Consider the following 26,960-nt stretch of genomic DNA (forward strand, 5'->3'; position numbering starts at 1 on the left):
TCTAGTGCTAATTAAGATAGACTAGAGCAGGGTTGGGAGCTGGTAGAAGTCCCCACTGTGTTTTTCAAGCACATTCATAAGGAGGTAGATTTAACTTTAGACTGGCTCATCTACTCAGCATGCTCTCTGCTCATCCTAGACAGGTGTAAAAGGTCAGCTGTCACAAGTTGGATCCATGAAAACAGTAACCTATACAAAAAGCAATCTTGGCATATTTTGCAGGTGACACCAAGCTGGGGAGTGTTGATCTGCTTGAGGGTAGAAAAGCTCTACAGAGGAATCTGGACAGGCCCGATCAATGGGGCAAGGCCAATTGTATGAGGTTCAACAAGGCTCAGTGCTGGGTCCTTCACTTGGGTCACAACAACCCCACACAATGCTACAGGCTTGAGGAACAGTGACTAGAAAGCTGCCTGGTGGAAACAGACCCTGAGGGTGTTGGTCGACAGCCGGCTGAACGTGAGCCAGCAGTGTGCCCAGGTGGCCAAGGCCAATACTATCCTGGCTTGTATCAGAAATAACGTGGCCAGAAGGGAAGTGATTGTCCCTCTACACTCAGCACTGGTGAGGCCACACCTCGAATTCTGTGTTCAGTTTTGGGCCCCTCACTACAAGAAAGACGCTGAGGTACTCGAGCGTGTCCAAAGAAGGGCAACCAAGCCAATGAAGGGTCTGGAGCACATGTCATATGAGGAGCTGCTGAGGGACCTGGGGTTGTTTAGCCTGGACAAAATGAGGCTTGGGGAGACCTTATCACTCTCTACAGCTACCTGAAAAGAGGTTGTAGCAAGGTGGGTGTCGGTCTCTTCTCCCAAGTAACAAGTGATAGGACAAAAGAGAATGGCCTCAAGTTGCACCAGGGGAGGTTTAGGCTGGATATTAGGATAAATTCCTTCACTGAAAAAAGTTGTCAAGCACTGGAAAAGGCTTTCCAGGGAAGTGTTTGAGTCACTATCCCTGGAGGTATTTAAAAGACATGTAGACGTGGCACTTAGAGACATGGTTTAGTGGTGGACTTGGCAGCGTTAGGACTTGGCAGTTGGACTCAATGATCTTAAATGTCTTTTCCAACATAAATTATTCTGGGTTTTTATGTCTTCATTCTTCTCTTTCTCCTTAATAATTATTCTACAATACTAATTCCTCCATTGAACTGTTAGAAGATTTCAGTCCCTAGTTTCCATTTCAGTGCAGCTGAGAGTAGATTTGTCTACAGTATTTTAATATAAAAGGAATATACATGGTTTATTATTTTGTTCTTGACATGTAATATTTGTTTATATAATGTAAGCATGAAAGCTTTGCAAGCTCATTCCTACAAGTTACATGAATTCATTTGGAAAAAAGTATTTTTTCCAAAGCAGTCTGTTAAGTCCCCCCACAAAAACATCAAACACGGGAGTAGATCTGTTTCAAATTAATGCAGCAGGTGGGCACATCACAGACAAAGAGCAGTGTGGCATTCCCCAAATGGCAGTACCTTCATCATGAAATAATAGCAGAAAAACTGCATAGCTCGAGGATGTAAAAATGGAAAGAAATCTTTTGCACAGGTCCTGCACCTGGAAATGGAGCCACCTCCTATAACAGAAGCCATCCATAGAAATTGAGAAAATACCTTTCTCCAGGGGCAGTAGTCAGGGCCCTTTCTTAAAAGCTAGTTTAGTTTCCCCAGTGCTGTGAAGTATGAGAAAACTTTTTAGATCATGAATCATCAATTTCATTCTATCCTTTTTCAGAGCAAGGTTTGGTTGGATTTTTATTTTTTTTTAAATACATATGCTTTTAATTTTGGGGGGTTTGTTGGGTTTTTCTTTAAGATAAGATGCATAGAGCAGCATCTTGCAGGGACAGACCTTTACAGCCTCAGATGCTGCAGAACCTCTTGCTGCTATGTATTCACACAAAATCTGTCCCCTTTAAATATCCTGACAACATAAAAGGGGAAGAAACACAAGGGGCTTGGGAATGCCAGAAGCTTCTCCCTGCCCAGACTGTGACCCAGCCCCAGCAGGGGAATCCAGAAGCCAATGCTGGAGGCATCAGGCTGCAAATGTGGTTCTTCACAAGGCAGATCTGCTAATGGTGACTTCAGCCCAGGCTGGTGTGATGATATCTGACGTTCAAAAGTGCACACAGCACTTGACAGCTCTTGCCCTGTTGAGATGCGAAGCACCACTCTGTATCTTTCCCCTCAGCTTGGCTGCATTTACTCAGCATTGAAATTAATTCCTCAAGCCCAGCAGGGCATTACTGGAAGGAGCAGAGGAAGAACCTGGCTGACCTCAGGCTTGTGGCAAAGAGTTGTTCAGGCACCAGTATGCAGGAAGCCACCACCCAGAATTAGAAAGGAAGAAGTATTTTGGAGAGGCCACCATGTTCATCTGAGGCAAGGACTGTGTTGGTCATGGCTTAGCTCCCAACTCAGTCACAAACAGACACAGACTTGCTAAGCCTGATAGTTTAGCAGCGTTGTTGACCAAGACCTCAAAACACAATGTCTGTGTAACGTAGCCCTCCTCTTCCTGCTTCCTCTTTCTCCCTCCCCACATGGCTTGAACTTCATTACTGGAAGTCTGGGTTCTCATACAGACTTTTTTTTAGGAACTCAGTGCTTGATTTACAGAAATCTCAGTTGGTTCACCCCAAAAATTTCCTTCTTTAATAGTAAAGCATCGAGATATTCAGCTGATGTCACTAGGCTGATTGAAAACAGGCAGCTTTGCAAAGCTTACCAAAAGAATCACCAGCTACTCTCCACACACACACACACAAAAATCAATTGAGGAAACATAACAGAACAAAAAAGCATCTTTATTAGAGTGAAATCCATCATCACAGATCAGTTTGCTGTGATACTTGTTTTTTAAATTTGCAAAACCCTAATTTCCCTTCCTAGAGAGTTCTGGTTTGGGCATTTTTCCAGTAAGGAGGCTTCTATTGTTATCTAGACCACAATCTGCCCTAAATTAATTTTAAAAGAAGTTTGATTTTTTTTCAGTAGACATGATGTTGCATACTTCAGAAATACTTGAGCATGACATGATCTTCGCCAGTTTGTTGGGTTTTAAAAATTGTATTCTCTGTGTGAGCCATCAGATAATGTCTTTGTCACATATCCTTTTTATAATTTTAGGACCACCTGAAAGCTTTTGACCAGGAAGTCAATGCGTTTGTGGACTATATGTTTGGACCTCGAGGTAAGCTGTTCCACCTATAGCCCTTTTAGGAAACAACACATATCCAGATTACCACTCAAAAATATTCTAAAAAATAGAAGCCGTTAAAATCTTCTATTTGAATAATTTCTCATTGAAAAACGTGGACCAGGCAGGATCACAGTATTTGCAGGAACACACCATTAGTGTAGGAAATCTTAGTGCACTGCATTTATAGAAAGCCAACAGATTTTTGTTTTGACTATTTGACATAATATTATCTTTAGTATAAATTAAAACCAAACACAGATTATAGTGCAGGTGAAAGAAGAAATGAAACTGATTTTTTTTTAAAGTCACTAGATTTGTGAGTCCTTTGTTTCTGAGAATATCAGAGGATTTCAGTTTTACATTCTAATGTATATTTTAAAAATGGAAAGCCTGGATTTTTCTGAAAGTGGAAGATCTGTTTTCAGACTGATTCTCATTCATAATCCAGTTATTGTTTGGTCCAGCTCCCTATCAAATAGCCTAATTCAGAAGAAGGCTCAGAGCAAAGCCAGAAATGGCTTTTAGCACCCTGCAGGATCACATCCAAAATTTCAGTACCAATAGACAGGGTGGAACAGATGCATCTTTCTGCTTCCCAAAACTGTTTGGGCAAGAATAACTTGAATAACCGTAGCTTGGAGGTGCCTTGTGCTTTGTTAGGACTGAAACAAGTAATAGTCAAAAAACCCAAACCAAACCTGAAATAGGACTGCAGAAAGAGAAAGGCTACAGCAAGGTGAGGGCAGAGCACCAAAGTCAGAGCTAAGAGCCAAGCAGCTAAAGGAAAGGAGTAAGACAGGTGCTTAGACAGCAGACAGTCTTCAGAGAAGTAAGGCCCCCTTGCTGCTGATAGGGCTGGACTTAAACATTCAACTTCAGAAATAGCCTTGCAGACTTTTCTCCATGGTTAAATCCAGAACTGCTGCCCATGTGGGATGGAGATATGCTTATGTATTTTCATTTTGTTGCAATAATGTCCTCCAGATCCCAGAAACAGTTCTTGCTTAATTAGCAGGACAAGGGAAAGAAAGTTGTAGCATTCTTAGTACTAAGAAATTCTCATCTTTCTTAGCTGGCTGGCTGGCTACAAAATCTTTTCCATCATCTCTGCAGTAGAAGTAAAGCTGGAAAGAAACATTTCTGGTGAAGAAACACTGAACAGCTTGGGAACTGCAGCAGAAGTGATTAAAACAGAATAAGATTTATTAATAGCTTGTACAATAGTGCATTTTAATATTAAGAAATATGATCTCAAACATAAAAGTACTACTATTTTTATTTCAAATGAACATGATTTTCTCTTTCATTCCTCTTTCCTAGCTGGTCTTGGATGAATTGTTTGAAGGAACACACTGTAGTTAATCCAATAAAGAACACCACACAGATCCCTTTGGGCTTTTAGAAAGTCCTTTAGTTAAACAAGTATTATTTGTATTACTTGACAAGTACACCACCATCCCTTGCCAGACATCAATACTGAAGATAACATCTATTTGTCCGTGCCTCTTCACTATGATCTTCAATTTAACTGGTGGTATAAAGACACAGTATCACACATTTAATGAATAACATAGCTCCCTCCAATATGGTTATACGCCTAAATAATTTGCAATAAACTGCAAGCAGTTTTAAATTGGATAGAATGACCCCACAAATGAAAGTCTAATAAGTTCTTGATAGCTTCCCCAAATGTCTAAAAGCAACAAATCATTCCCCTTCTTTCCACCAATTTTTATCCGCAGTGCATGCTTCATTCAGCAGCAAAATAGCTTTAAAAGATAGATATCAGTGCTCTATTCTTTTAAAAAGCAATCCTGTGTTTATGGTTTATATTTTAGGTAGTAACTCCTGAAACACTAGTATCACTTTACTGGTTTTAGTCATCATTATCAGATGGGGCTGAAGGCACAAGAAGAGACAGAGAGCCACACACTAGTTCCCAGAGGCAACCTCTGCTCACGTTAGTTGTACTGGGTTAACACAAGCTGCAGTACTACACTACTAGAATAAGGGGCATACTATCAAATATCTGAATTTGATTTATATATATTTTGTGCCTTTGTTTACTGGTGTCAGCTGGACTTTGTACACAAATTTACCTCAATGTTTGCTTTTGAAGTAGCAGACCAAGTCCTTTGAATCAGGGAACAGAAGCCATATAGATGCCCATTAGTTGCAACTCTTAAGAGGTGATCTTGCAGTTTGATGTTGGTCCATATTATTCTGAATAGGAGATTATCTAGGCTCAAGGCAAAATGAGAAACAATGAAATAGCTATATTGTTCCAGGGTTGCCTTCATCTGCAGAGTATTGTTTCATGTTACACAAAATTAAGGAATATTGAATTGTAGGAACAACATGTAGTTAATTGGTTGCTTGTTTTATCTGTGGAAGAAACAGAGGTGGTCTAGAATAGATATATTTTAATAAAGTTATGATAACGTAATAAGCACTCCTCCCTCTCCTCAGTTGAGTATGAACAGTAGGAAGTCATTGGTGCAAAACCATCTACCTCTGCACTTGAAAACTTCTGAATCTACTCAGACACCAACTGACCAAAGCTATACAGAAGCCTGAATCACAATGTTTCTAAATCTCACTGATAAAAGCGTGACAGCTTTAAAGAGCCCGGGAGGCCTGTCACTCATTTCAAAGGAGCCAAGATTTCATCCTCAGAGTCTGGCACATCACGGCCAGTGACTGTGAATGAGCTTATTCATGGAGCAATCAGAGCTTGTGGGCGCCTGCTCCTTTCCCTGCTGTAGTCCAGCACTTTCACACTGTGGCTTTATTCACTGCCTTGGTCTCAAATTTAGATGCTGTGTGGGTTCAACATTGTAAAAATAATCCTTTCTCTTAGTGACAGCATACCTTTATAGTACTTGAACATGGAGATAGAACCATCAGTCAGCAGAAATACTTTTGATCTCTCCTTCTTCCAATAACTTTTTGAAACACACTCACTTTCCTCTCCCTTCCTACCACATAAAAACTTCTCTCTTCTTGTCATTCAAGGATTGGTGTAAGTGTAAAAAAAATAGTCACATTCCTTGGCTACCCTTTATAAACCACTTTCTGACAGTAACTGTTTTACCCTTCAGGGTACCAAGGTCACGGTGGAAAATAATGAGCAAGTGTGCACGTTTTAATAATTCCTCTTGAAATGGAAATAGGATAGATACTAAAAATACCCAACATGCTGACCTGAACAAACACACAAGTTCTGCTTTTGTATGGATCAGGCCACATGCTTGTAGCCACTCACAGAAGAGTAAAAACTTTCTGAGGGCACACTGGGGCAGCATTTAATGTTGTTTAATTTGTATTCTCCTCTCTTCCAATTACTTTTACTCTTTGAGCAAACACGCTGTTTCATTATCTGCTGATGCCAGCTGGCCTTTGTGCAAGTAACCTTTATGTACTGAGTGTTGCAATCCTCAGATGGGGAGACCCTTCTTTAGATAAAAGCTTTGCTGACATGACTGCTTTCTACCTCTTCAATCAGCATACCAATTAAATAATTAAATCCTTATGCTCCTAAAACATACACTAGATCAACACTTACATGCACAACCTTTACCTGTCCTATGACTCCTGTGCCTGTTTAGAGCCCGAATGGGAGGAGAACGTGTTTGAAGTCCACATGAAAGCAGAATCCCCTCAAAAGTATCCATTCCAGAGCTTCACAAGTGGCTTGTGAACTTTAAGGGGGCTGTTGGAAAGGTTTTACTCTCACACTGAGATGATCTTAAGTAGGCATTGGGACCTGAAGACAGAAAACAGGCATTCTAGCTTGGTAATGCACAGCCAAGCAAGGCCATCCTAAAGGAAGGCTTTGTCATAGGTGGTTGTGCTGTCACGACTGCTTTAATCCTACACCTCTCCCCTCCTAGAGGTTTTTGGCACTCCAGAAGGGAGGATCAAAACCAGGAGAGCACTGGAATTCCATGGTAACTCATGTCTGGTTGAAAGTCTTTCCTGCAAAACATCTAACATCCCAAATGGAGTCCAAATCTGGCAGATGAATGTTATAGCCACTGCAATGGAAGTAAGGTGGGAAGCGGAGGAAGACTGTAATGAGAAAGAAGGCTGATGTTCATAGTCTTTTTCATAAACAGATTAACTCACTTTAAATCTCACTTTACATATACCTGTATGCATGTATTTCTGAGGAAAAAGTAGTTGGAAAGAATACAGTACAACAAATTGCAATTGGCAAGAGTTTGTTAAATGCTTGGGCACATTTGGTTTGTGCATCATCCACTGCCCAGTCCTTTCCAAATTCAACACATGTGGAAAAACAGTAAAATGTTTTTTCATGCAATGTGAATAGTTTTGCTTCTTTTACAATTTTTAACATAATCTTGGTCATTGTAAAAAAATATAAGTAATTTTAAACAGCTTCTAAGAGCAGAAAGGACTACTGTGACCTACACAATAGCTTCTCACTGACTTACTTCTTCACTTACTCCATAAATTGTGGCAGATTTAAAGTAAACTGTCTCAAAAACTAGCCACGATGCCCCTTGTTCTTTTCATAGATAAATGTCTGAAGACTATTGCTGTGGAAAATTAACTCTAAATTTTGTTAAAAAAAAAACCCACTACACTTCTTTCCCTCATGACATCCACTTGCTCATAGGACAATGAAGTGGTGCCTCCAAATTGGCATATAGGATTAGGCTTTGTTCATATACACTGAACTATCTGATTACTGCCAATGGGATTACTTGTGTGAATAAGGCAAGCAGGATTTGACCTTAATATTTCATTTCAGCACCAGACAAATGGGACAAACTGTGAGAAAGCAAGCCCTTACCTTGCCAGATATCTTTGATAACCATCAAAGTGAACATTTGACATGTGTTTTTCATATTTAATGTTTTTGAAAAATCTTCCCCTTATTTAAATGTTTTCTAACAAATGTTATATAACTTCATACTTATATGGCAAATACAAAGTTAGCATAATGTATGAACTGACAACTTTACATACATACTTTTGTATTTAATACTATCTGCAAACTGTCCACTGAGCAGATTAAAATATGATTTAATTAAATATTAAGTTAAAACATTAAATTAAACTTTAAAAAGCATATAGGAATGTTTTCCTCTTCTCATTTTCTCTTTCCTGTTAAAATGAGGAGATTTAAGTGACCTTACATTTTTAGGGAATTCCATGCAGTTTTCAGCACATTCTCTGAATTAGCATGCAGTTTTGGACAGGAATGGATCACTCTTGTGAGCAAAGCATGGCAGATTCCTTCTCATGCATTTAAGCAGATTTTTTTCATTATGTTATCTGCCTCATTTCAGCAAGATTTTACCATAGCCTTTTCAATTGCCTGCTGTATGTGTTTCTTTTCAGATGCCAGGGTTAGAGGATGGTTCCTTTTGGACTCTTACCTTCCCACGTTTTTCCTTACTGGAGCATACCTACTCTGCATATGGCTGGGCAACAAGTTCATGAAGGACAGGCCTCCTTTCTCTCTCAGGGCTCACCTCATTGTGTATAACCTTGGGATTACACTGCTCTCCTTGTACATGCTCATAGAGGTAAGTGTTCTTCCATGCATCATGGCTGAGAAAGGTGAGCAATATAGAGATTTTAGCAGAAATGTCTTAGCAACAGACAGTTTTGCTAGGAAATTTAACATCAACAGCAAAGTAAATTTCAGATCAAGAAAAGTCCCTTAGCAATTGGACAGCAAGTTGTACAGTACCTTCTCATCTTAGATCTCAGCATGTTTCAACTGTCCTTCCTGAGCTACAGTCCACATCTGGGGACAGTCTGGCTGCTACTAGGACAGTGTCTACAAGCATGAATTTAAATCTGCAGCAGTTGCTCAGCTGAAACCTGCCTACACCTCATTCTTCAGCAACCATGAATATGCCCATGGATTGGATTTTATTTGTGTGGAATTTTTTTTTTTTTTTTTTTTTTTTTTTTAATGTACAAATGCCCATGCTTAAATGTGAATAGATTTATAGATGAGAGTAAGTACTGATTTATTTATGTTATTGGTAATTCAGTGTTAATTTTCTGCTCTCCTGACTAAGAAGCTTTCCTCATATAGTCAGACAGTAAAAGACAGATGTTAAAAATCTGCCACTTCTGCCAAAACCAAGTGCTGTGAGACTTGGAGGCTGAATATGGTCACACAGATGATTTCCAAAGTACTTATCAGGAACATGCTCACAGAAATCAGGATCCATTCAGAATCAGAAGAGAGGCTTGAATGCATCTGACAGTTTTATGACAGCAGAGGACTTAGAAGGCTCTTCAGCAAAGACACATGTGTTTTCACCTCCCCAGTGGGTCACAGAAGCCAAAAGTCTCTATTTTGATATTATTTGGGAGCTTCCCATTCTTAGCCTTGTGATAATATTAAACTGTTCACATCCATTACTTGCAGACCTAAACAGACAAAACCCACAAAACATTTTCTGACTTGGCTTAAAATGTGGCCCTGGGCATGAGAAGCCCTGGCTGAAGGATGTGCTTGATTTCATGGTGTGACCCGCAGAGATGTGAGCTGGCATTGCTGCCCTGCCTGCACAAGCTCATAGCATTTCTTACTCCCTGGGCTTCTGGCCACAACAGCAGTTTCCACGAGAAAAACAAAACCCCACTGTTCTGTCAGCTGGACAAGAAACTTTGCAGAAGCCAAGCAGGACCCCAAAGATTTCAAGTTTTAAATTAATTTGAGCTAAACATCAGGTGACTGGCCTGTTCAAAAATCTGAACAGCAGTTTAGGTTTGCGCCTTTGTTCAAAGGACCAATTGTGCTACACAGAGCTTTATCCTGGTCAAAGCTCAAACTGGTTTCAGCAGTTGCTGTGGGTGCCTGAGAGTGCAGAATCAGGCCCACAGCAAAAGACAAACCAGCACAATTGCTGGAAGGTTTGATGATTGTCCATACTGATTGTCCTCCAGAATTTAAATTAGCACTTTGATGTTTAATTCCCTGTTTTGCTTGAAGGTATACAGCTAGCTGTCTTCAGTAGCAGAACTCAGCAAAAAGGATTAACTGAATAGAAAACAAAAATAGCTGCTCCTTTCCCCTTGCAGGCTGATTTGGCCTGCCACAAGTAAATGAATGAACAAAGAGAATTTTAGCATGTCTCACACGAATGAAGCAAACTTGTTTTTTGTCACCTTCACATCCTTGTAGGAATTTTGTTGAGCCAGCTCCCATTCAGCCACCTCACTGCCCTGTCCTTCTTTAGGCTAAGTTTGCCGCAGACAATTGCTGATTGCATTAATCTTCAGATTAGTCCCTTTAGACCTTGATTCTGTAGCTGGAGGCTGCTGATTTATGCCTCACAGACTGCAGCTGGGCATGGCTGGCAGTGGCTCATAGCTCTACATTCTGCATTTTTCAGGAACCCGTGGGACATCACGACTGAACTGCATTGCCAGCTGTTTTACCGCAGATTTCACTCTTAGCTCTGACCTGTTAGTCAGGCTGGTTTTACACTCTACAAAACACTCTTCCATAATAGCAGCTCCATTTTTTCATAGTCTACTTGCCTGGTTCCTATCACAGCTTCTCCTGTGAAGGAGCAGAATGGAAGTTAATACTTGCAGACCTGCCTGAGGCAGCTTGCACATCCCTGCTGAAAGACAACAGGCAAATGGAAGAGCAGAAATCATCTTCAGTACTGAATAAAGTCATGGTGACTCAACATTTTAAAATGTCTCATTTCTGAAGCTCCTCTCTGGCCCTTATTCTGTCTTTTATGGACAGTAAGCTCTTTAAGGCAACAATTTCCTATATTTAGAGCGTCCTGCACAGTGGTTTCTTATGTAAACACAACTGATCCCTCCAGTGAGTATTATTCAGGATTATTTCTTAGTTAGAGACATCTATAACAGTTGCCTTATTCCTCCACCCTCCTGCTGCACCTGAACCCCCCTGATACCTTTAACCAAGATAAATTACAAAATAATAATCTGTATTATAGAGATAAACCACCAAAAAAATCCCCAAACCCAAACCAACCAGTTATTGATGGCGTTCTTTTCTCTTCTTGTTTTCGTTTATGAGGTGCCACACATCTTTTCCTGTGATAGCTCCAGAACAGAGTGGCTGCTTCTTAAACATTCAAAAGAACATCTTATTCAAAAGAAAAATTTAATTCAAAAGAAAGGTTGTATGTCCAAATGCAGACTGTCCCACATGATAGCTTTAATGAGAAATAACTGATGGGGGTACCTATGCTGCAGTTCTTCATCTCCTGACCTAGCTTAGCTGTCTCTTGACTACAGTCAATTTGTACAACCTCAAGGCAAGACAACAAAGATTAGAGTAAGGAGCCATAACAAAAGGGCTGAGTTTAAACCTCCAAAGGCAGATTCCTCTTTTGAGCCAGAGCTTCATGCACTGCACCATAGATATGAAGTATCTGGGAGATGATTTTAGCTCCATGAGCTCTAAGGTCAACCAATACCTAAAGTACTTGGAGGAACAGCTCTAGGACAACTCTAAGATGTGCCATTACCATGAGGTCAGATATACCCACTATCTCCAAAGGACAAGGTCTAAAGAAAAACAGCTCTGCTCAGATGCCCTCATCCTACTGAGATGTCTCAAAATTGTTGTGTCAAGAAAGATAGGTGGTTTTGAAGGCTTCCTAGAAGGGCAGTTTATTAGACCTTGATTTAGACTTCTGAGTTCAGCAAACAGATTTTCATGAAGTCATCAAAGGCACTTACCTCTCCCCACTGAATATAGTGGAGCACTTGGTTTTGGATATGGGGTGCATGGCTTTTTCAAGTACCTGAAGTTTAGACACAAGTCCTGTGCTTAAATTAAGCAGGCTGCAGGTGCACTGCTGAGGGTCCAGAAGACAATTCCCTCCACCCTTGCAGCTATAAGAGAAACCTGCATCAGAAGTTTGTTACTGGTTGTGCAGTCTTCTGTACCATTAAGTGTTCGTAGACCCAGAAAAAGTCTACTGACCCAACAATTTCTAGTAACACTGTCAAAAATCTGCATAAAGAAAAAAATCACCACCTTTTTATTTTAATAAAAAATCAAAACTTTTAGCAATTTCACTGAAGAAGAGTATGTCTTTCCTCTACACAAATCTTGGTCTAAGACCTTAAAAGTACCGTCTATGAGCATATTTTAAAATTACTTCATATGCAAGTCAAGTCACAAACCACACTCCAGGGATGTAGTCTGAGGCACCAGAGGCCAAAATAAGGCTTTGAAGTTCACAACAGGATAAAACTGTCACAACTCCAGTGATAAATTAAAACTGAAAATGAAGGAGACCAATGCTGATCTCTGAATAGTGAAATTACTCATGTGAGGATTCTCTCATTAACAGGAAAAGACATATTCTCTACCACTGTCTTATGTTTCTTTCCCCAGCAGTAAGTATCACCTCTACCATATTTAAATTAAATCTCAGCTGGTCATCAAGGTCTGACCCAAGTCTTTTTGTTGATCAGGCATGGAGAAAAGCAGGACACCGGCACAATCTGGGTCAGATTAAAAAGGTCTAGAGATACATGTCATTAGCATAGGGGTGGTGTGATGTCTCAAGCTGCCTGTATCCCCAGGTAGCTTTACAGACTTATTACAAATCCATAGGATTTGTAATAGCAAGCAACTACATCCATGTGGGGAAGCAGGACATGCATGTAAGGACCCCTTGATTCAGAGCAAAGGGAAAAGAGCAGAACTGCACAAGTATTTCAAGCCCAGTGCATTAACCTTTTTAGTAAAGCCAGAAGAAAGGTCTTTTACCTTACAGGATAAAAAACAAAACAAAACAAAACAAAACAAAACAAAAAAAACCCCACACAAACCCAAAACCCAAAACCCACAAGTAAGATTACCTTCACTTTACCTGTTTCTAGAAGCTGAATATTCACCCCATAGTAAATAAAATTTCTGAATTATAGTCATGACTTGCAGATCTGTAGGTGCAAAGATGATGTGAGGATTCCTGGGAGTATCAGAACTACCTTCTCTGTATCCTCTGATAGTAGGGAAAGGTCAAGAAGCACAATGCTGGCATGATCAGGTCCACCAGCCACTGTTTTTAACCATTGCAACTGGGATTACATCTCACCAAATGACTAGAAAACACAGTATAATGCCTAGATTTAGGATAACAGTGGGCAAAATGAAAATAACAAACTGAAAATAGAAGAAGCACTTAAACTCTGTTTTATTCCATCATTACAATGGCTAACATCAGAAAAATTTACTTCCTAACTGTGCAAGTGTTAAAAAGATAGAGCTTGAGTAGCAGGAGGTTTAAGTAAAGTTTTAACAGTGCAGGTGATGGGAAAAGGTAAAAAAATACATAGATCTTATCTGATTTGAACTGTCCTAGAATTTTACTATATAAATCAAACTTAAACATTTTGTTTTTTCTCAAGACTGTAATAAATGATTGTTTACACCTTCATTAATTGTTCAGAAGTTAGCAAATGTAAATGTAGAAGAGATGTAAGGAATGATTCTGGATCCATAAGGATTGGTGCTTGAGATGAAGGCTTCCTTTGAAGCAATTCTTTAGGACAGAAAGACTGTCTTAACATTAGAGGAGCAAGAGGAAAAGAACAAAGTGAGAAAGCAAAAGAGATCAGGTGCACTTTTCTATCATTTGGAAGAAGGGACAAGTGAGAAAAAAAAACAGACAGCAAAAGGTCACTGAGAGAACAGTGTAAGGCAGTGAAATGTAAGGACAAAAGCAAACAGCTTTTCTGAGCAAGGAAGAACTTTGTCTGAATAGAGTTAAATTCCCAGGTGTTCTATCTTGATCAAATAATTTGTTTGGAGAGCTAATGAGCTGACTTTACTCTCCTTGCCTGCAGTTATTCTATCTGGACATGTCCTCACTTCTCAGTTATCATCCTTTGAGTTCTCAGTGTCTTTCCTACTGACCTTTCTGAGCTCCACATTTAGGTAGAACATTTAGCCTGTTCATCAAAAAGGCAGTGATCTGGATCTCACCTGCACATTTAAATAGAATTCAGTAGAATTTTATTTGGAATCAAGAGTAAAAATTCATACGATAAGGTTTTTCACATGTGCAAAGCTTTTGATACCGTCACTGGTACCACAAAGCGACATACAGGAGCTATTCAGAGTAGGGGATATAATCAAAGCTTAATGGAAAATAAGCCTAGAAGGGATTTTTTTTTTTTTTTTAGCCTATTCCACTACCCCAGACAACAGCAATACACAAAGGAATTATCATTCATAACTAAGTTCAAATAATTTTGAAGTCATTACTTCACTAATCCTCCTAGCAGTCTCCTGTTTATTTAAGGGGTATTAAATGGAACTGCCTGGGAATTTCTCAACAACATGGTTTTACATTTGAAAGAGTTTTTGTTGACCAAAAAAAAAAAAAAAAAAAAAAAAAAAAAAAAGACATTTATGGAAACTTAGTTTGGGAAGAGGCTCTTGTTTTTGTCACTGTGAGATGAACTTTCTGACCTCAAAATAAGAAGAAAGCATGGGACCACTTACTTGTTACACTCCAGAATAACCAATATCCTTCTAGTTACAATGCTCCAGCAGGATGAGAGATCCAACATGGACTCCAGCTGTACATACTGCAAGTCAGGATAGAAAACCTTAGTCAGTATATTACAGAACTAACCAGTCTTTTGGGGGGGACATCATGCATGCAATTATTGGACTTCTAACTAGACCCATGTAGAGATGGAGAGCCTCACTAAGGCATAGCCCAAAGCATGCTCTTTACATTTCTGTCCCCATGAAAAATACCTTGACTGCATCATAAAGACAGACAACAAAATATCTTAATTGTGAAAAATCTTGTGGGTTGTTTCCTATTCAGCACCCTGTTTCTTGTTTGGCACAATACCACTACTAACTTGTTACATTTGGGGAAACCAAGGCACTGACCCAATGGCAGGGCTGAGACAAGGCTCCTGAAATCTGCCAGTCCTGGGCTGGACAATCTAGCCCAATCTGCTTCCCTACAGGGTTTATGGTCTTGCTAGGCCACAATTTATTTGAGATCTTCAAGACACAAGAGCAGCAATCTGGAAACAGGCTGTTCTGCATCCCAGCTACCCATCTAAAATCTGGGATTACACCACAATTCTTGGAGGCTCGTCTAAAAATAGGCAACCTATATATAGAGAGATTCTTCAACAAATACTGTTCACAGGTGATTTTATAATTGAATGTCCTAGCCAGAAAAGCTGCCTGAAAGCTTTCTAGATATTGTTTAAGACTGATTTAATGATAAATCCAGGCTGATTAATGATACTTTATTCATCTCCTTACTATGTGAAAGCTCAAAGGCCTCAGTAGCATTGCACTGTGCCTGTGGAACTGAGCTATGTTACAGTCAAGAAGCTAATTTAAAAACTAAAAAAAGGAAGTCAGGTGAGATAGTGAATATCTGGCCTCTGGTTTTAGACACGCATAATCTTCTGAGGCATTTCATTATAAAATTTACTTAAAAGAAAAAACACATAGAAAACAAAGTCATTCCTCTCTCCTTCCTGAGATGCTGTCCTGAGTGTTTGCTTAGACTCCTGTTGCTTGTGATAACTGGGTTTAGGACTGTTTTGTCCCTGTCTATAGATCCAGGGAGGCCCTGCCATTCACAAGGACTAACAAAAATCTCCTCCTACAGCCAAAGGAAACAGGTGATTCACAGAACTACAAGTTAGACCCTTCTTTCTACTACATAGATTAGTATCCTTCCTTAGTTTAGCAAGACTTGAGAACAGTAGTCAGATCAAATTGTTTTAATTGGCCTGAGGGCTGAAGTCCTAGAGAAAACCCAGTAAAAAGTCATACACATAATAAATTCAAGATACCTCTTGCTCCATTTTTTCCCGTAAGAGGAACACTAGTGTTCATCTTCTCGCTCTGAACTTTTGAGAGGAATTTCAATTATTTGAATATTAATTCCATTATTAGTTTTTGTCTTCTCCTTCTGAACTCTTTCCAGATAGACAGACAATACACTGGATAGACTATTTCAGTTGGAAGGGACATACAACAATCATCTAGTCCAACTGCCTAAACAATTCAGGGCTGACCAAGTTAAAACATGTTGTTAAGGCTTGGGGCATTAACCACCTCTCTAGGAATCCTCTTGGTAAAGAAATGCTTCCTCATGTCTAGTCTAAACCTTCCTTGATGCAACTTTGAATGATTCCCACGCATCCTATCACAGGATCCCATGGAGAAGAGCTCAGCACCTCCATCTCCACTTCCTCTCCTCAGGAAGCTGTAGAGAGCAGTGAGGTCGCTCCTCAGCATCCTTTTATCCAAACTAGGCAAGCCCAAAGTCCTTGGCTGATCCTCATAGGACATGCCTTCCAGCCCTGTCACCAGCTTTGTTGCCCTCCTATGGATGCATCTTCACATCCTTCTTAAACTGTGGGGCCCAGTACTCAAGGTGAGGTTGCACCAACACTGAATACTGCGAGATCATCACCTCTTTTGACTAGCTGGTTATGCTGTGTTTGATGTGCCCCAGGATGCAGTTTGCCCTCTTGGCTGCCAGGGCACAGCTCTGACTCGTATTGAGCCTGCTGTCAACCAGCACCCCCAGATCCCTTTCTGCAGGGCAGCTCTCCAGCCACTCCTCCCTCAATTTATACTTGTGCCCAGCATTACTCCATCCCAGGTGCGCAATCCAGCATTTTGACTTGTTAAATTTCATCCCGCTAATCATAGCCCAATGCTCCAATCTATCTAGATGCGTCTGCAAGGCCTCCTGTCTCTCAAGAGGTTCAACAACACCTCCCAGTTTGGTATCATCAGCAAACTTGCTAATGATGCATTCAACTCCTGCTTCCAGATCATTGATAAATATGTTGAACATCACTGGCCCTAGAATTGAACCCTAAGGAACACCGCTGGTGACTGGTCACCAGCCAGATGTGGCAAGGTGCTGATGCCTCACCCTTTGTCTTTCTACTGTCCTGGGACATGCATTTCCTCTCTGAGAAAACCCAACATTCACAGAGCATTTTCTACAACTCAAAGAGCACATAGAACCCACAGTCAGTAGAGATAGGATATTAATTCAGAAAATCACACTGCTTTCCTTTCTAGCCTACCTGTAGAGGGCAGATGCAGGAACAATCTACAGCTGTGAGATTTTTGAGGCTGAGAGCTTGTAATGAGCAAGGTGCAGGTCCCTGCTCTTGGTGCTTAGTCTGCTACATAGCAAGGTGAGAGGCTTTGGCACCATATTGCACCTGCTTGCCCCTCTCTGCTGAGATTTTTTACAGAGGAACCAGCTCTTATTCCTGAACAATGTGATTTCCCATTTGAAAAAAATAAAAAATAAATAAAAAGAAGGCAAGAGTTAGATGGCTGCAGTGACGCAGTTGTTACAAATCCTTGTGCTGTTTATACTCAGGCAGTTGAGTAAAGGTCATTTGTTGGTGTAACAATGAGAATCTGTTAAGAACATTAGAGCAACAGCAAAATATGAAAACTCGACTAATAACAGGATGTTGCTAGTTAGAAATTTTTCACAAGGCAGCATTTTCCTCTTTACATGATCTGTTTTTCTAAATAGCTTCAAACAATGCACGTGTTAATACTTTCAGGATAGATCGCCAAGAATGTAAAGCATTCAAAGAACTGGTTTTGAGAGAGAGAGAATTTGCAAGAGAGAGAATTTCTCATCTCTTTAATACACCCTGCACTTGCACCATCTCTTCATGATTAATAATGTCATCACCTCTGCAGACTTGTGAGAGTGCTCATCCTGTGAAAGGGAACATAACTGAAATGGTGCAAGTAGCGTATGAGTTTGGCATCAGAGAAAGAGACCTAGTAACTGAATCCCTTGTGTCAGGGTACCAGCTTCTGTTCCAGATAGGCAGCTGGCTCATTTGGTACTATTGGGTAAGCTGCTTACCTTCCATGGCATCGATAGTCAACATGACAGTCATGGACTAGGATGACCAGGATCCTAAAAATGTACTCTCTCCCTTCTAAATTTCCCCACTAATCTTTTATTAGGAAGTTAGTCAGAAATATTTAAAATTAGCTTGCAAAGTAAAGCAGTGAAAACTCAAAATGGATTCTCCTCTTTTCCCTAAAGGACATCCAGCAGGATGTAAGGCACCTACAACAGAGAACAGAAATGTTGAGCTGACATGAAAGAACAAGGTTAAGACAGTCAAAACAAATATTCACTCCAAGCTGCTGGCTCTTAAAACACAGACACAAATCAGAGGGAACTCTTCTGCCAAGTCAAGCAACTGCAGAATAGGCACACAATATGATTTGCAAAATCTGGCATTATACAGATTTATGGAAGAAAAAACAAAAGAAATTAAAGAAAACCCTGCAGTCAAAGAGAGTGGTATTCTTATCCCTAAACTTGCTCTCCTTTTGCATGCTGACCAACTGGGACAAGTTACAGATTTCTCAAATGCCAAGTTAAAATATCTGTGATGTTGAAAATATTTATTTTATTTTTGAGCCTTTAAGGCTTTTCTCATCTCAGTTTCTGACATGAGAGAGATGAATGGAATACTTGAAAAAAGCTTGAGATACTGCCAAGCAGGCCAATTCAGCACCAGCAGGAAAGTTTCCTAACATTTAACATGCAAGAAAACAACACACAAAAGAGATTTTTTAAAAATCAGTCTGTTGTAATCACATACAAATCAGAACATTTGTAAAACAGACTAATCAAAAGATTTAAGATAGCATATTTTTCTAGTAAATTTCTGTGAATCAACATTTTACCTACTATAGCAGAAAGTTTTATGAGGGTAGGTATCTTCAGGAAAGCAAAAAATTGAGTTAGTAGTTAGAGGAAAAGAATTTGAAAGAATAAAGTGGTTTTGCATTTGGAACCTGAAAAAAAAGCAGATTCCTAAAGATACATTAAAAGAGAAATGAACAATTTAACCAATTTAAGCATATGAAAAGTATGAATTTACAGACATAGAACATGATAGAATCAATGAAGTGAAATAGTTTTAATTAAACTGGAAAAAAAATTGTACACCTCATATGGTAAAATTGTTTAAGAGCTTTAGATAAAAAAATGTTATAAACACATCATCATAGAGATAAATTTTAAAACATCATGTAAAGCACGAATACAAGAAAGCTCAAACTTTATCTCTTACCTCAACAAAGCAATAGAATGTATTTGCAATGAAAATTTATAGTTCCTCAATAAAGTCAGAAGAAAGGGTCCTCCCTAGTCTATTACATTGCCTTGTACAAGAACAGAAAAGCAGTTGCCTCTTCTTCATTTGTTTTTAGAGGTTTTGTGGGTCATGATTTCAACTCCAGCAATCATAAAGGCTAGAGATGGTCCCGCTATCATCACTTCCCACCTATAAAGCCAATGATGATTTCTTTATAGCTGACGGACGAAGATAAAATAACAACAGGTCATATCATTTACTTTCTGCTCCTACTAGTAGAACGAGCAGCAGAGGATTCTGGCAGAGCTGTTAATGCTCATGTTTGAGCCCATGCCTTATCAAAGCTTCCAGATGTCACCGCTGCAGCCTGCTGGCATCCAGGTGCACTCCTGATACTCCAGCACTGTTTGACCATACCACTCCCAGCCAAGAACAAGATGACAATTCCATTTTCTTCAGTATTTCTCAAGTAACAAGTAGAGTTGAGAGCAAATCTTCAGCAACAGCATGTCAATGATGCTGTACCAGCCTATTCCAAAAGTCTGTTTGGGGATTGCTCAGTCACCTCTCATTTGGAGAGAAAATCCAAGGCAGGAGAGTGCACAAAGAAGGCACAGAGAAGAGCTATCCAGAAAAGCAACCATGCAGTAATGTCTCCTCATCCCTCACAAAGCTGCTACATATTGCCAGCTACAGCGCAGGCACAGATCTGGGGACCAGGGACATGCCGTAGGAGGCACAGCTGGGGAGCTGCATACCCCCTACTCAGAGAACAGAAATGACCCCTTTCCATGCATCTGCTTTTTGGAAAATAATAGGGAAATAAAGTGACATTATTTGCTTTTCTCAAGGAATTTTAATTCCCTTCTCTTCAACACCTCTGCAGGTTAAGTTAGTTGAAGAGGTGTGACCCATGCATCCCCTTCCCACCCGCCTGCCACAGCAGGGAAAGGAGAGGAGCCCAGGCATTCCAGCCCTGTGCACTTGCAGGCACAACACCCAAGCAAAGGCCAATTTGGCAAGACACATTGTGATCTTAGCTGCACCGAGCATTTCTATGAATATCTCTAGCTGGGTTTTTGTTGTTTCCCCTGTTTGAGACTCCAGTCCCATCCTGTTTGCTGACCTCTGGCACACACTGTAGGTGAATCCACCAAAACATAGGCTGTTCCAAAAACGAGTGGGTTTGTTTTGGTTGTTACATAGCAGTTTTCTGCAAAATACTTGTTTATTGTCGTTTCATATCTTTCTGCAATCTCTATGGGCTATTTTGGCCACATACACCAGCTATGTTGGAATTACAGGGACAACCACAGAATTGCAATTCAGAGGAAGAATAATAGAAGATGGTGGCTCTCCAGGTTTTATTGCTTTTTAATGTGAATTTATAATAAGCCTTCTGAGTTATTTGCTAATTCTCCAGGTAATATTATCAACTACATTATGTTTTTACTCTAAGAGTTAATTCAGTTTGAGCACTGATAATCTCTCTGCTTCAATTTTGTATAGAATGTCACAAATTCAACACAGAAGGCTATTTTTCAGTCTGAAGTGGAGGGAAAAATCTGTACAGATGCTGATACACACCCTGTGAATGTAGTGCCAGAGTTGAAAGCAACCCACTTCACACAGCATCTTGCAATACTGCTTACAGCATAACACTGATGTATTTGTCTCACCATCACTCCCTGCATCCTCTGTAGAGAGGGAAACAGAACACGAATTGCTCAGTTTGGCCCCCAAAACCACTTTTCACACATTTAAGAATAAGACCTTTTTAAAATCAGTGGACTGTACATAGCATTTATAGACAACAGATTATGCCCCCTATTCCAAAAGGGATTACTGAATGCTTTAGGTGGCCATTACTATAAAAATATTCCATATCAAAAGCCACCATATGGCTTTCTAGAAACCTTCTGCTCCATCACAGTGTGGTAGTCTGACATTTCATTGCTTTGTCTGTTTCCCAGTATGACATGCGCTACATCTAAGCAATTGCTTGTGTGTCGATTCATGTCTCCATTCAGCACTGTGCCCACTCTCCTGTATTTCCTCCTGCATTTAACAGTGTAGGATAGACATGTGTATGGCATTAGGAAACATATCTTTCATGGCACTACTTTGGATTTGCCTTCTGTTTGCTTGCTTGGACTTGCGGAATTTTTCTCAAGGAGGGTTTTGCACAAGCAGCTATGTTAAAATCTGTTCATACTGCTTCAGGACAGAGATACAATACTCAAGTGTGAGCTTTGGAGTGAGGATCACTGCATTAGGTAACAAGAGATTTTAATGGATGCCTTGAAGGCTCTAAAGCCAGACAAATGTAAAAGGTATATACTGAAATGGTATGTCTTCAACACAACCTGATGCCTTTCCCATTTCAAAACAGAAGATATTTGCAAGTTCTCTGGTTTAAGAGCATCAGTTCTTGGAAGGAGTGGGAACATACTGTACTTCCTTGCTTCTGTTTTCAATAAACACCGAACAACTGCAGAGGTAAAAGCAAACTGCTATGTCTGTTCATGAACACAATTGCTGTGTTTTCTGTTCCAGCTTGTCCTTGCCACATGGGAAGGAGGCTACAACTTGCAGTGCCAGAACCTCCACAGCGCTGGGGAGGCCGACATCCGGGTGAGAGACAGCAGCAGCTCAGCCCCCAGCATCCACAGCCCTTCCCTCTGTGTCCCTGGTGTAACACACTTCTGTGCTCACGGCAGTTATTGGTGACACCTTTAACATGAGGGTTTTAATCAGCTTGCCTAGCAACTGGTAGAAAACAAGAAATATTATCTTTTTGATTCAATACAGATGTATTCTTGAAGTGGAAAGTATGACAGGGACTGTTTTGAAAAGTCATATTTCAAGATCTGTGATCAAAAGAGTGTTGACTGACTATTAAAACAGAGAATACAGATCATTTAAAAACTTGGAACAAAAATCAGTCCTCTAAAATGTAACACTTGTTGGGCTGTAGCTGGCAATGGATTTAAGCCCGACTCTAAACTGGAAAGCTGCAGAGACATTTTGCTATCTTGACTCACCTCTACTTTCAACCCTTATTTCTGCAGCACAGCAATTCCATGTATTAACCCTCTGCCATTCCCCACATCAGGCTTACTTTCCAGATAAAGTTAGAGCTCAAGTGCAGAAAGATTGGTTAGATTATGTAATTTTCCTCAACCCTCAAAATTTGTCTGTGTTATGGCAAGGAAAAGGTCAGTTAAATACCTTTTCCCATCAACAAGGTGTTTTCCCCCCTTTCTATTTTAGCTATGTGTCTTTAACTGTCCTAGATCATACCCTGAGCTCTGATAAAGTGTCTCAACTCCAGAGGAGTGTCAAATTTGGGTTAAAAAGAAGCAGCTGCCAGCAATCCTGTTCCATGCCAAGAAAATATAAATAGTAGCACCTTTAAAAAAAAAAAAAACAACCCACACACACAACTGTATCTTTGAAGAAAAAAATAGAATAATTAGAAAACCCTTCCTCAAAATTTATATTTCTTAAATTATATTTAGATAGTTATATATTTATACTATCATAAAAAAAAAGTGTTTTTTCCAAACTGCCTCATTCAAAAGGAAAATAAAACTGAAGCCAGAACTTGTGCTCCTCCTTCAGTAGGATAGTAATGCCTTTTGGGATGTTGCATACCTAGGGACTGGTGAAGTACAGCAATATTTAAGCTCTTTTATGGACAGATATTGATCTCCTGCTCCTTTGTTCTTGCTTGTACAGGTAGCCAAGGTGCTGTGGTGGTATTATTTTTCCAAAGTAATTGAATTCATGGACACTATCTTCTTTGTACTGAGAAAGAAAAGCAGCCAGATCACCTTCCTTCATGTGTATCACCATGCCACTATGTTTAACATTTGGTGGTGTGTACTGAACTGGATACCTTGTGGGCAAAGTAAGTATCTGTCCGCTTCATCACCTGGGGTATAAGTCATCTGCTGCTGGAGGGGAATCACATCACCACGCAAAGCATGTGTGTCACTGGGCTATATGATAGAACCTTTAAGATTCATAGACTTTCAGAACTGCTGAGCACCTGCAGACCACAGTAAAATTAAAAGCATGGTTAAAAGTTTGGGGCAAAAAAATTATCTGTTAGGCCCTAGATTTCCTCTTACCTGTCTGTCATAACCTTTCATATTTACTTCTCTTCAAACCACTTTTAGACAGGATAACACTACTGAGTAGTAAACAACAGTTATGACATGCAAGACCTACTCCAAAGGCAGATATAGGAGGAAATCAAGACCCTAGTAAAGACAGTGTCCATCATGACAAATTAATTCAATAACATTTTTGCAAGTTTGACTCCTGTATGCATCAATCTGACTTTTTGCTTTAGCAAAATACTTTACTTACAGAATCACTAACTAAAATACCAGTTTGAATTTGGTTTGTTTTAAACGAGAATACATCTCATTCAGGTAGTAGAACTACTGGACAGCTAGAGCTGATCAATACAGTCTTACATTTCGTATCAAATCAAAATAGCAGCATCCTTTCCCTTATTATATTTTGGGTTCAGTATATTTCGCAACAGTAATGTCTAAATGACTTGGTTCTTAAGAAGAATATTGCAACTGTCATCATCTCCCCTGTTGAACTGGGGAAGACAAGCAGCCACAGGCTGGTCACTTAGCATTCATATACTAAGTCTAAACCAGCAGAGAACTACTTCAGGTGTCTCACAGCATGCACACTTTTCCAGGGCTTCATATAACCAGAGGCTTCCTGTGGCATTGTTATCAGAGTTGAGAAAACAAACAGGTTTTTTTAGCTATTAAAGGGAGTCACCTCAGTCCACTGTAATATTTTGTCAAGCAACTTGTTACAGGTGTTTTTCAGAACAAAAAGCAGAATTCACATTTGTTGGCACTTGTTATGGACAGCACAAAATCAAAGTAAATCACTGTTATAGGTAGAAGCAGGAATCAAGGATTTCATAGCAGTTACGAACTGTTTCTGCAGAGGTGCAAACAAATTAGCAGGGCTTTGTGCTTTCTATTGTGTCTGAACATATTCTCCACACTTTGCGCTAGGTTTTGCATTATTACAATTAACAAAGTGGAAAAATCAGTAGCTAGGTAATTAATCCGTAGTTATTAAGTAATAAATCAGTGGAAAAATCAAAACAAGTGGTGAGACCATCTTGTAGTTGTCAAGCACTGCCATCAAACACACGAGCACGCAAGCGGATGGAGTAGTGCTGCATACTCTGCAAGGTACAGAGGGTAACTCATTTGCTCTAGAATTAATCTTTAACTAAGTGTAGATAATTAGAGTGGCAAGGCATCTGGGGTGAAATTCTGGACATCTGCATCTAGCAGAAGAGCCACTGAAGAAAATGAGAGCGATTCTCAAACAGCCACACAGGCTAGTTTAACTCAGCCCTTACTACTGCATCAGGGAGAAAGGGACCGGGGGGCCTCCCTGGGCCCTAAACTGTGCTACCAGCAGCAGTCATGTACTGCAGTATGTAAAGACACTCATGCAGTTAACATTTGTAAGGGAAACAAAAGCAACGACCTGTAAAGTACAGAACAGAAAAGGAAAGTGGAGAAAATGAAAAATACGGGATGAAAATACAATATTCAGCATGAGAAAAACCGTGTAGGAAGTATCATTCAGTTTGTGATTTGCCCCTAGGACAGTATCTCTTCACATCAGGAATGTCTTTATCAAAGGATAAGCACAAAGGGAAGACTTACCGTATGCAAGAGACATCACTAGCAATGGTATCTTTTCTCACTTTTTAGCAGTTAGTATATAAAAATGTTTTCCTTGGTGGATTTTTATAGGTTTCTTTGGACCCACTTTGAATAGCTTTATCCATGTGCTTATGTATTCTTATTATGGACTGTCCGTCATCCCTTCTATGCGCAAATATCTCTGGTGGAAGAAATACCTCACTCAGGCACAATTGGTATGTATCTATTTTACTCTCATTTTTAACTAACAGAAGTCCTCAAAATGCCAGAGAGGGCAAAATTATCAATAGATAAACATTGTCATTTTCAGAATTAAGCCAGTTAGAATTCAAATATAACAAAGCTATCACACAGACCAAGTCACTACTACAGCTTTTATAACTTAATAAAGGGAATTATGCTCAGAAATATTTTCTGCAAAATTAGAAACTCTACAGACCATAAAATTTCATGATTTTTGATCTCTGGCATAGAAAATGGACATTACTTAATCAGGACAAATAGTGATTAAAAACTGTCTGACAGAGTCAGCTCCAGCCAGCTCCAAGACAAACCCAGCACTGTCCAAAGCTGAGCCCATCAGCAAAGCTGGGGTGCCTCTGTGATATCATATTTAATAAAGGGGAAAAAATGCTGCACAGCAGTGGAGAGAGAAGGGTGAGAAAATGTGAGAGAAACAGCCCTGCAGACACCCAGGTCAGAGCGGGAAGGAAGGAAGAGTAGAGATTTCCCTGCAGCCCATGGAGAAGACCATGATGAAGCAGGTTGTTGCCCTGCAGCCCGTAGAGGACCACAGCGGAGCAGATGCTCACCCTGCAGCCTGTGAAGGAGCCCACACTGAACTAGGTGGATATGTCCCAGAGGAAGCTGCAGCCTATGGAGGACCCCATGCAGAAACAGGTTCCTGTCAGGAGCTGCAACCTGTGGAGAAGAGCCCACACGGGAGCAGGTTTTCTGGCAGGACCTGTGGAGGACCACACTGGAGCAGTCTGTTCCTGAAAGACTGTACCCCATAGAAAGGACCCACACCATAACAGTTCAAGAACTGCAGCCCATGAAAAACCCATGTTGGAAAAGTTCATGCAGGACTGTCTCCTGTGGGAGGGACCTCACGCTGGAGCAGTGGAAGAGCATGAGGAGAAAGCAGCATCAGAAACAAAGCAATATGGACTGACTGCAACCCCAATTCCCCATCCTCCTGCACACTTGGGAGAAGGAAGAGTCGGAAGTGAAGTTGAAGCTGGGAAGAAACAGGGTCTTAGGGGAAGGTGGTTTTAGGTTTAATTTCCACTATCCTTCTCTGGTTTTAATTGGTGATAAATCAATCTTCCTGAGGTCAAGCCTGTTTTGCCTGGGATGGTAAATGGAAAGCTTAACCAATTACTCTCCTTACGCTTATCTCAACCCATGAGTTCTGTCATCTTATTTTCTCTCCCTACTCTACTGAGGAAAGGAAGTGAGAGAGCAGCTCGGTGAGTACCTGGCAGCCAACCAAGGTTAACCCACTGCACTGTGGTAGACCTATAAAATGCAAAATGATATAAACAAACTCTTACACAAAACAGAAGTTGTCTGACTTTTAGAAGTCTATTTCCAGCAGTTGCTGTACTCAGAGAACTGAGCCACATCAAAAGCTTCTATCAACAAGATATAAAGGCTTGATGTGAAATACATCATTTTTTTATGTTATGTGAAATACATCTTTTTTTTTTTTTTTTAATGTTAGGACCTGTTCATATTATTTGGGACTTCAGATGTTTGCAGGGACCTTAAAAATGCCTATGCAGAAATGTGTTTAGCAAATGCTTCTTTTGAGCTGAGACCATCTCTGCAGCTTAAACACGCTGCCCTGTTTGAAATGCCCCTCAGCACA

At 40.1% G+C, this 26,960-nt stretch overlaps 1 protein-coding gene across 2 annotated transcripts in view; it reads left to right on the forward strand.

Moving 5' to 3' along the window:
* Window positions 1-26,960, forward strand: part of ELOVL2 (ELOVL fatty acid elongase 2) — a 43,639-nt gene that overhangs the window by 11,689 nt on the left and 4,990 nt on the right. For both annotated transcript variants that reach the window (XM_026843068.1, XM_026843069.1), the window contains exons 2-6: window positions 3,137-3,200; window positions 8,580-8,767; window positions 21,918-21,995; window positions 23,103-23,274; window positions 25,178-25,302. In XM_026843068.1, coding sequence (XP_026698869.1) covers window positions 3,137-3,200; window positions 8,580-8,767; window positions 21,918-21,995; window positions 23,103-23,274; window positions 25,178-25,302 — 627 coding nt within the window. The remainder of the gene's footprint in view (window positions 1-3,136; window positions 3,201-8,579; window positions 8,768-21,917; window positions 21,996-23,102; window positions 23,275-25,177; window positions 25,303-26,960) is intronic.

The sequence above is a fragment of the Athene cunicularia genome (assembly GCF_003259725.1).
Source record: "Athene cunicularia isolate RWA chromosome 2 unlocalized genomic scaffold, athCun1 chr2_part1, whole genome shotgun sequence".
Taxonomy (NCBI): domain Eukaryota; kingdom Metazoa; phylum Chordata; class Aves; order Strigiformes; family Strigidae; genus Athene; species Athene cunicularia.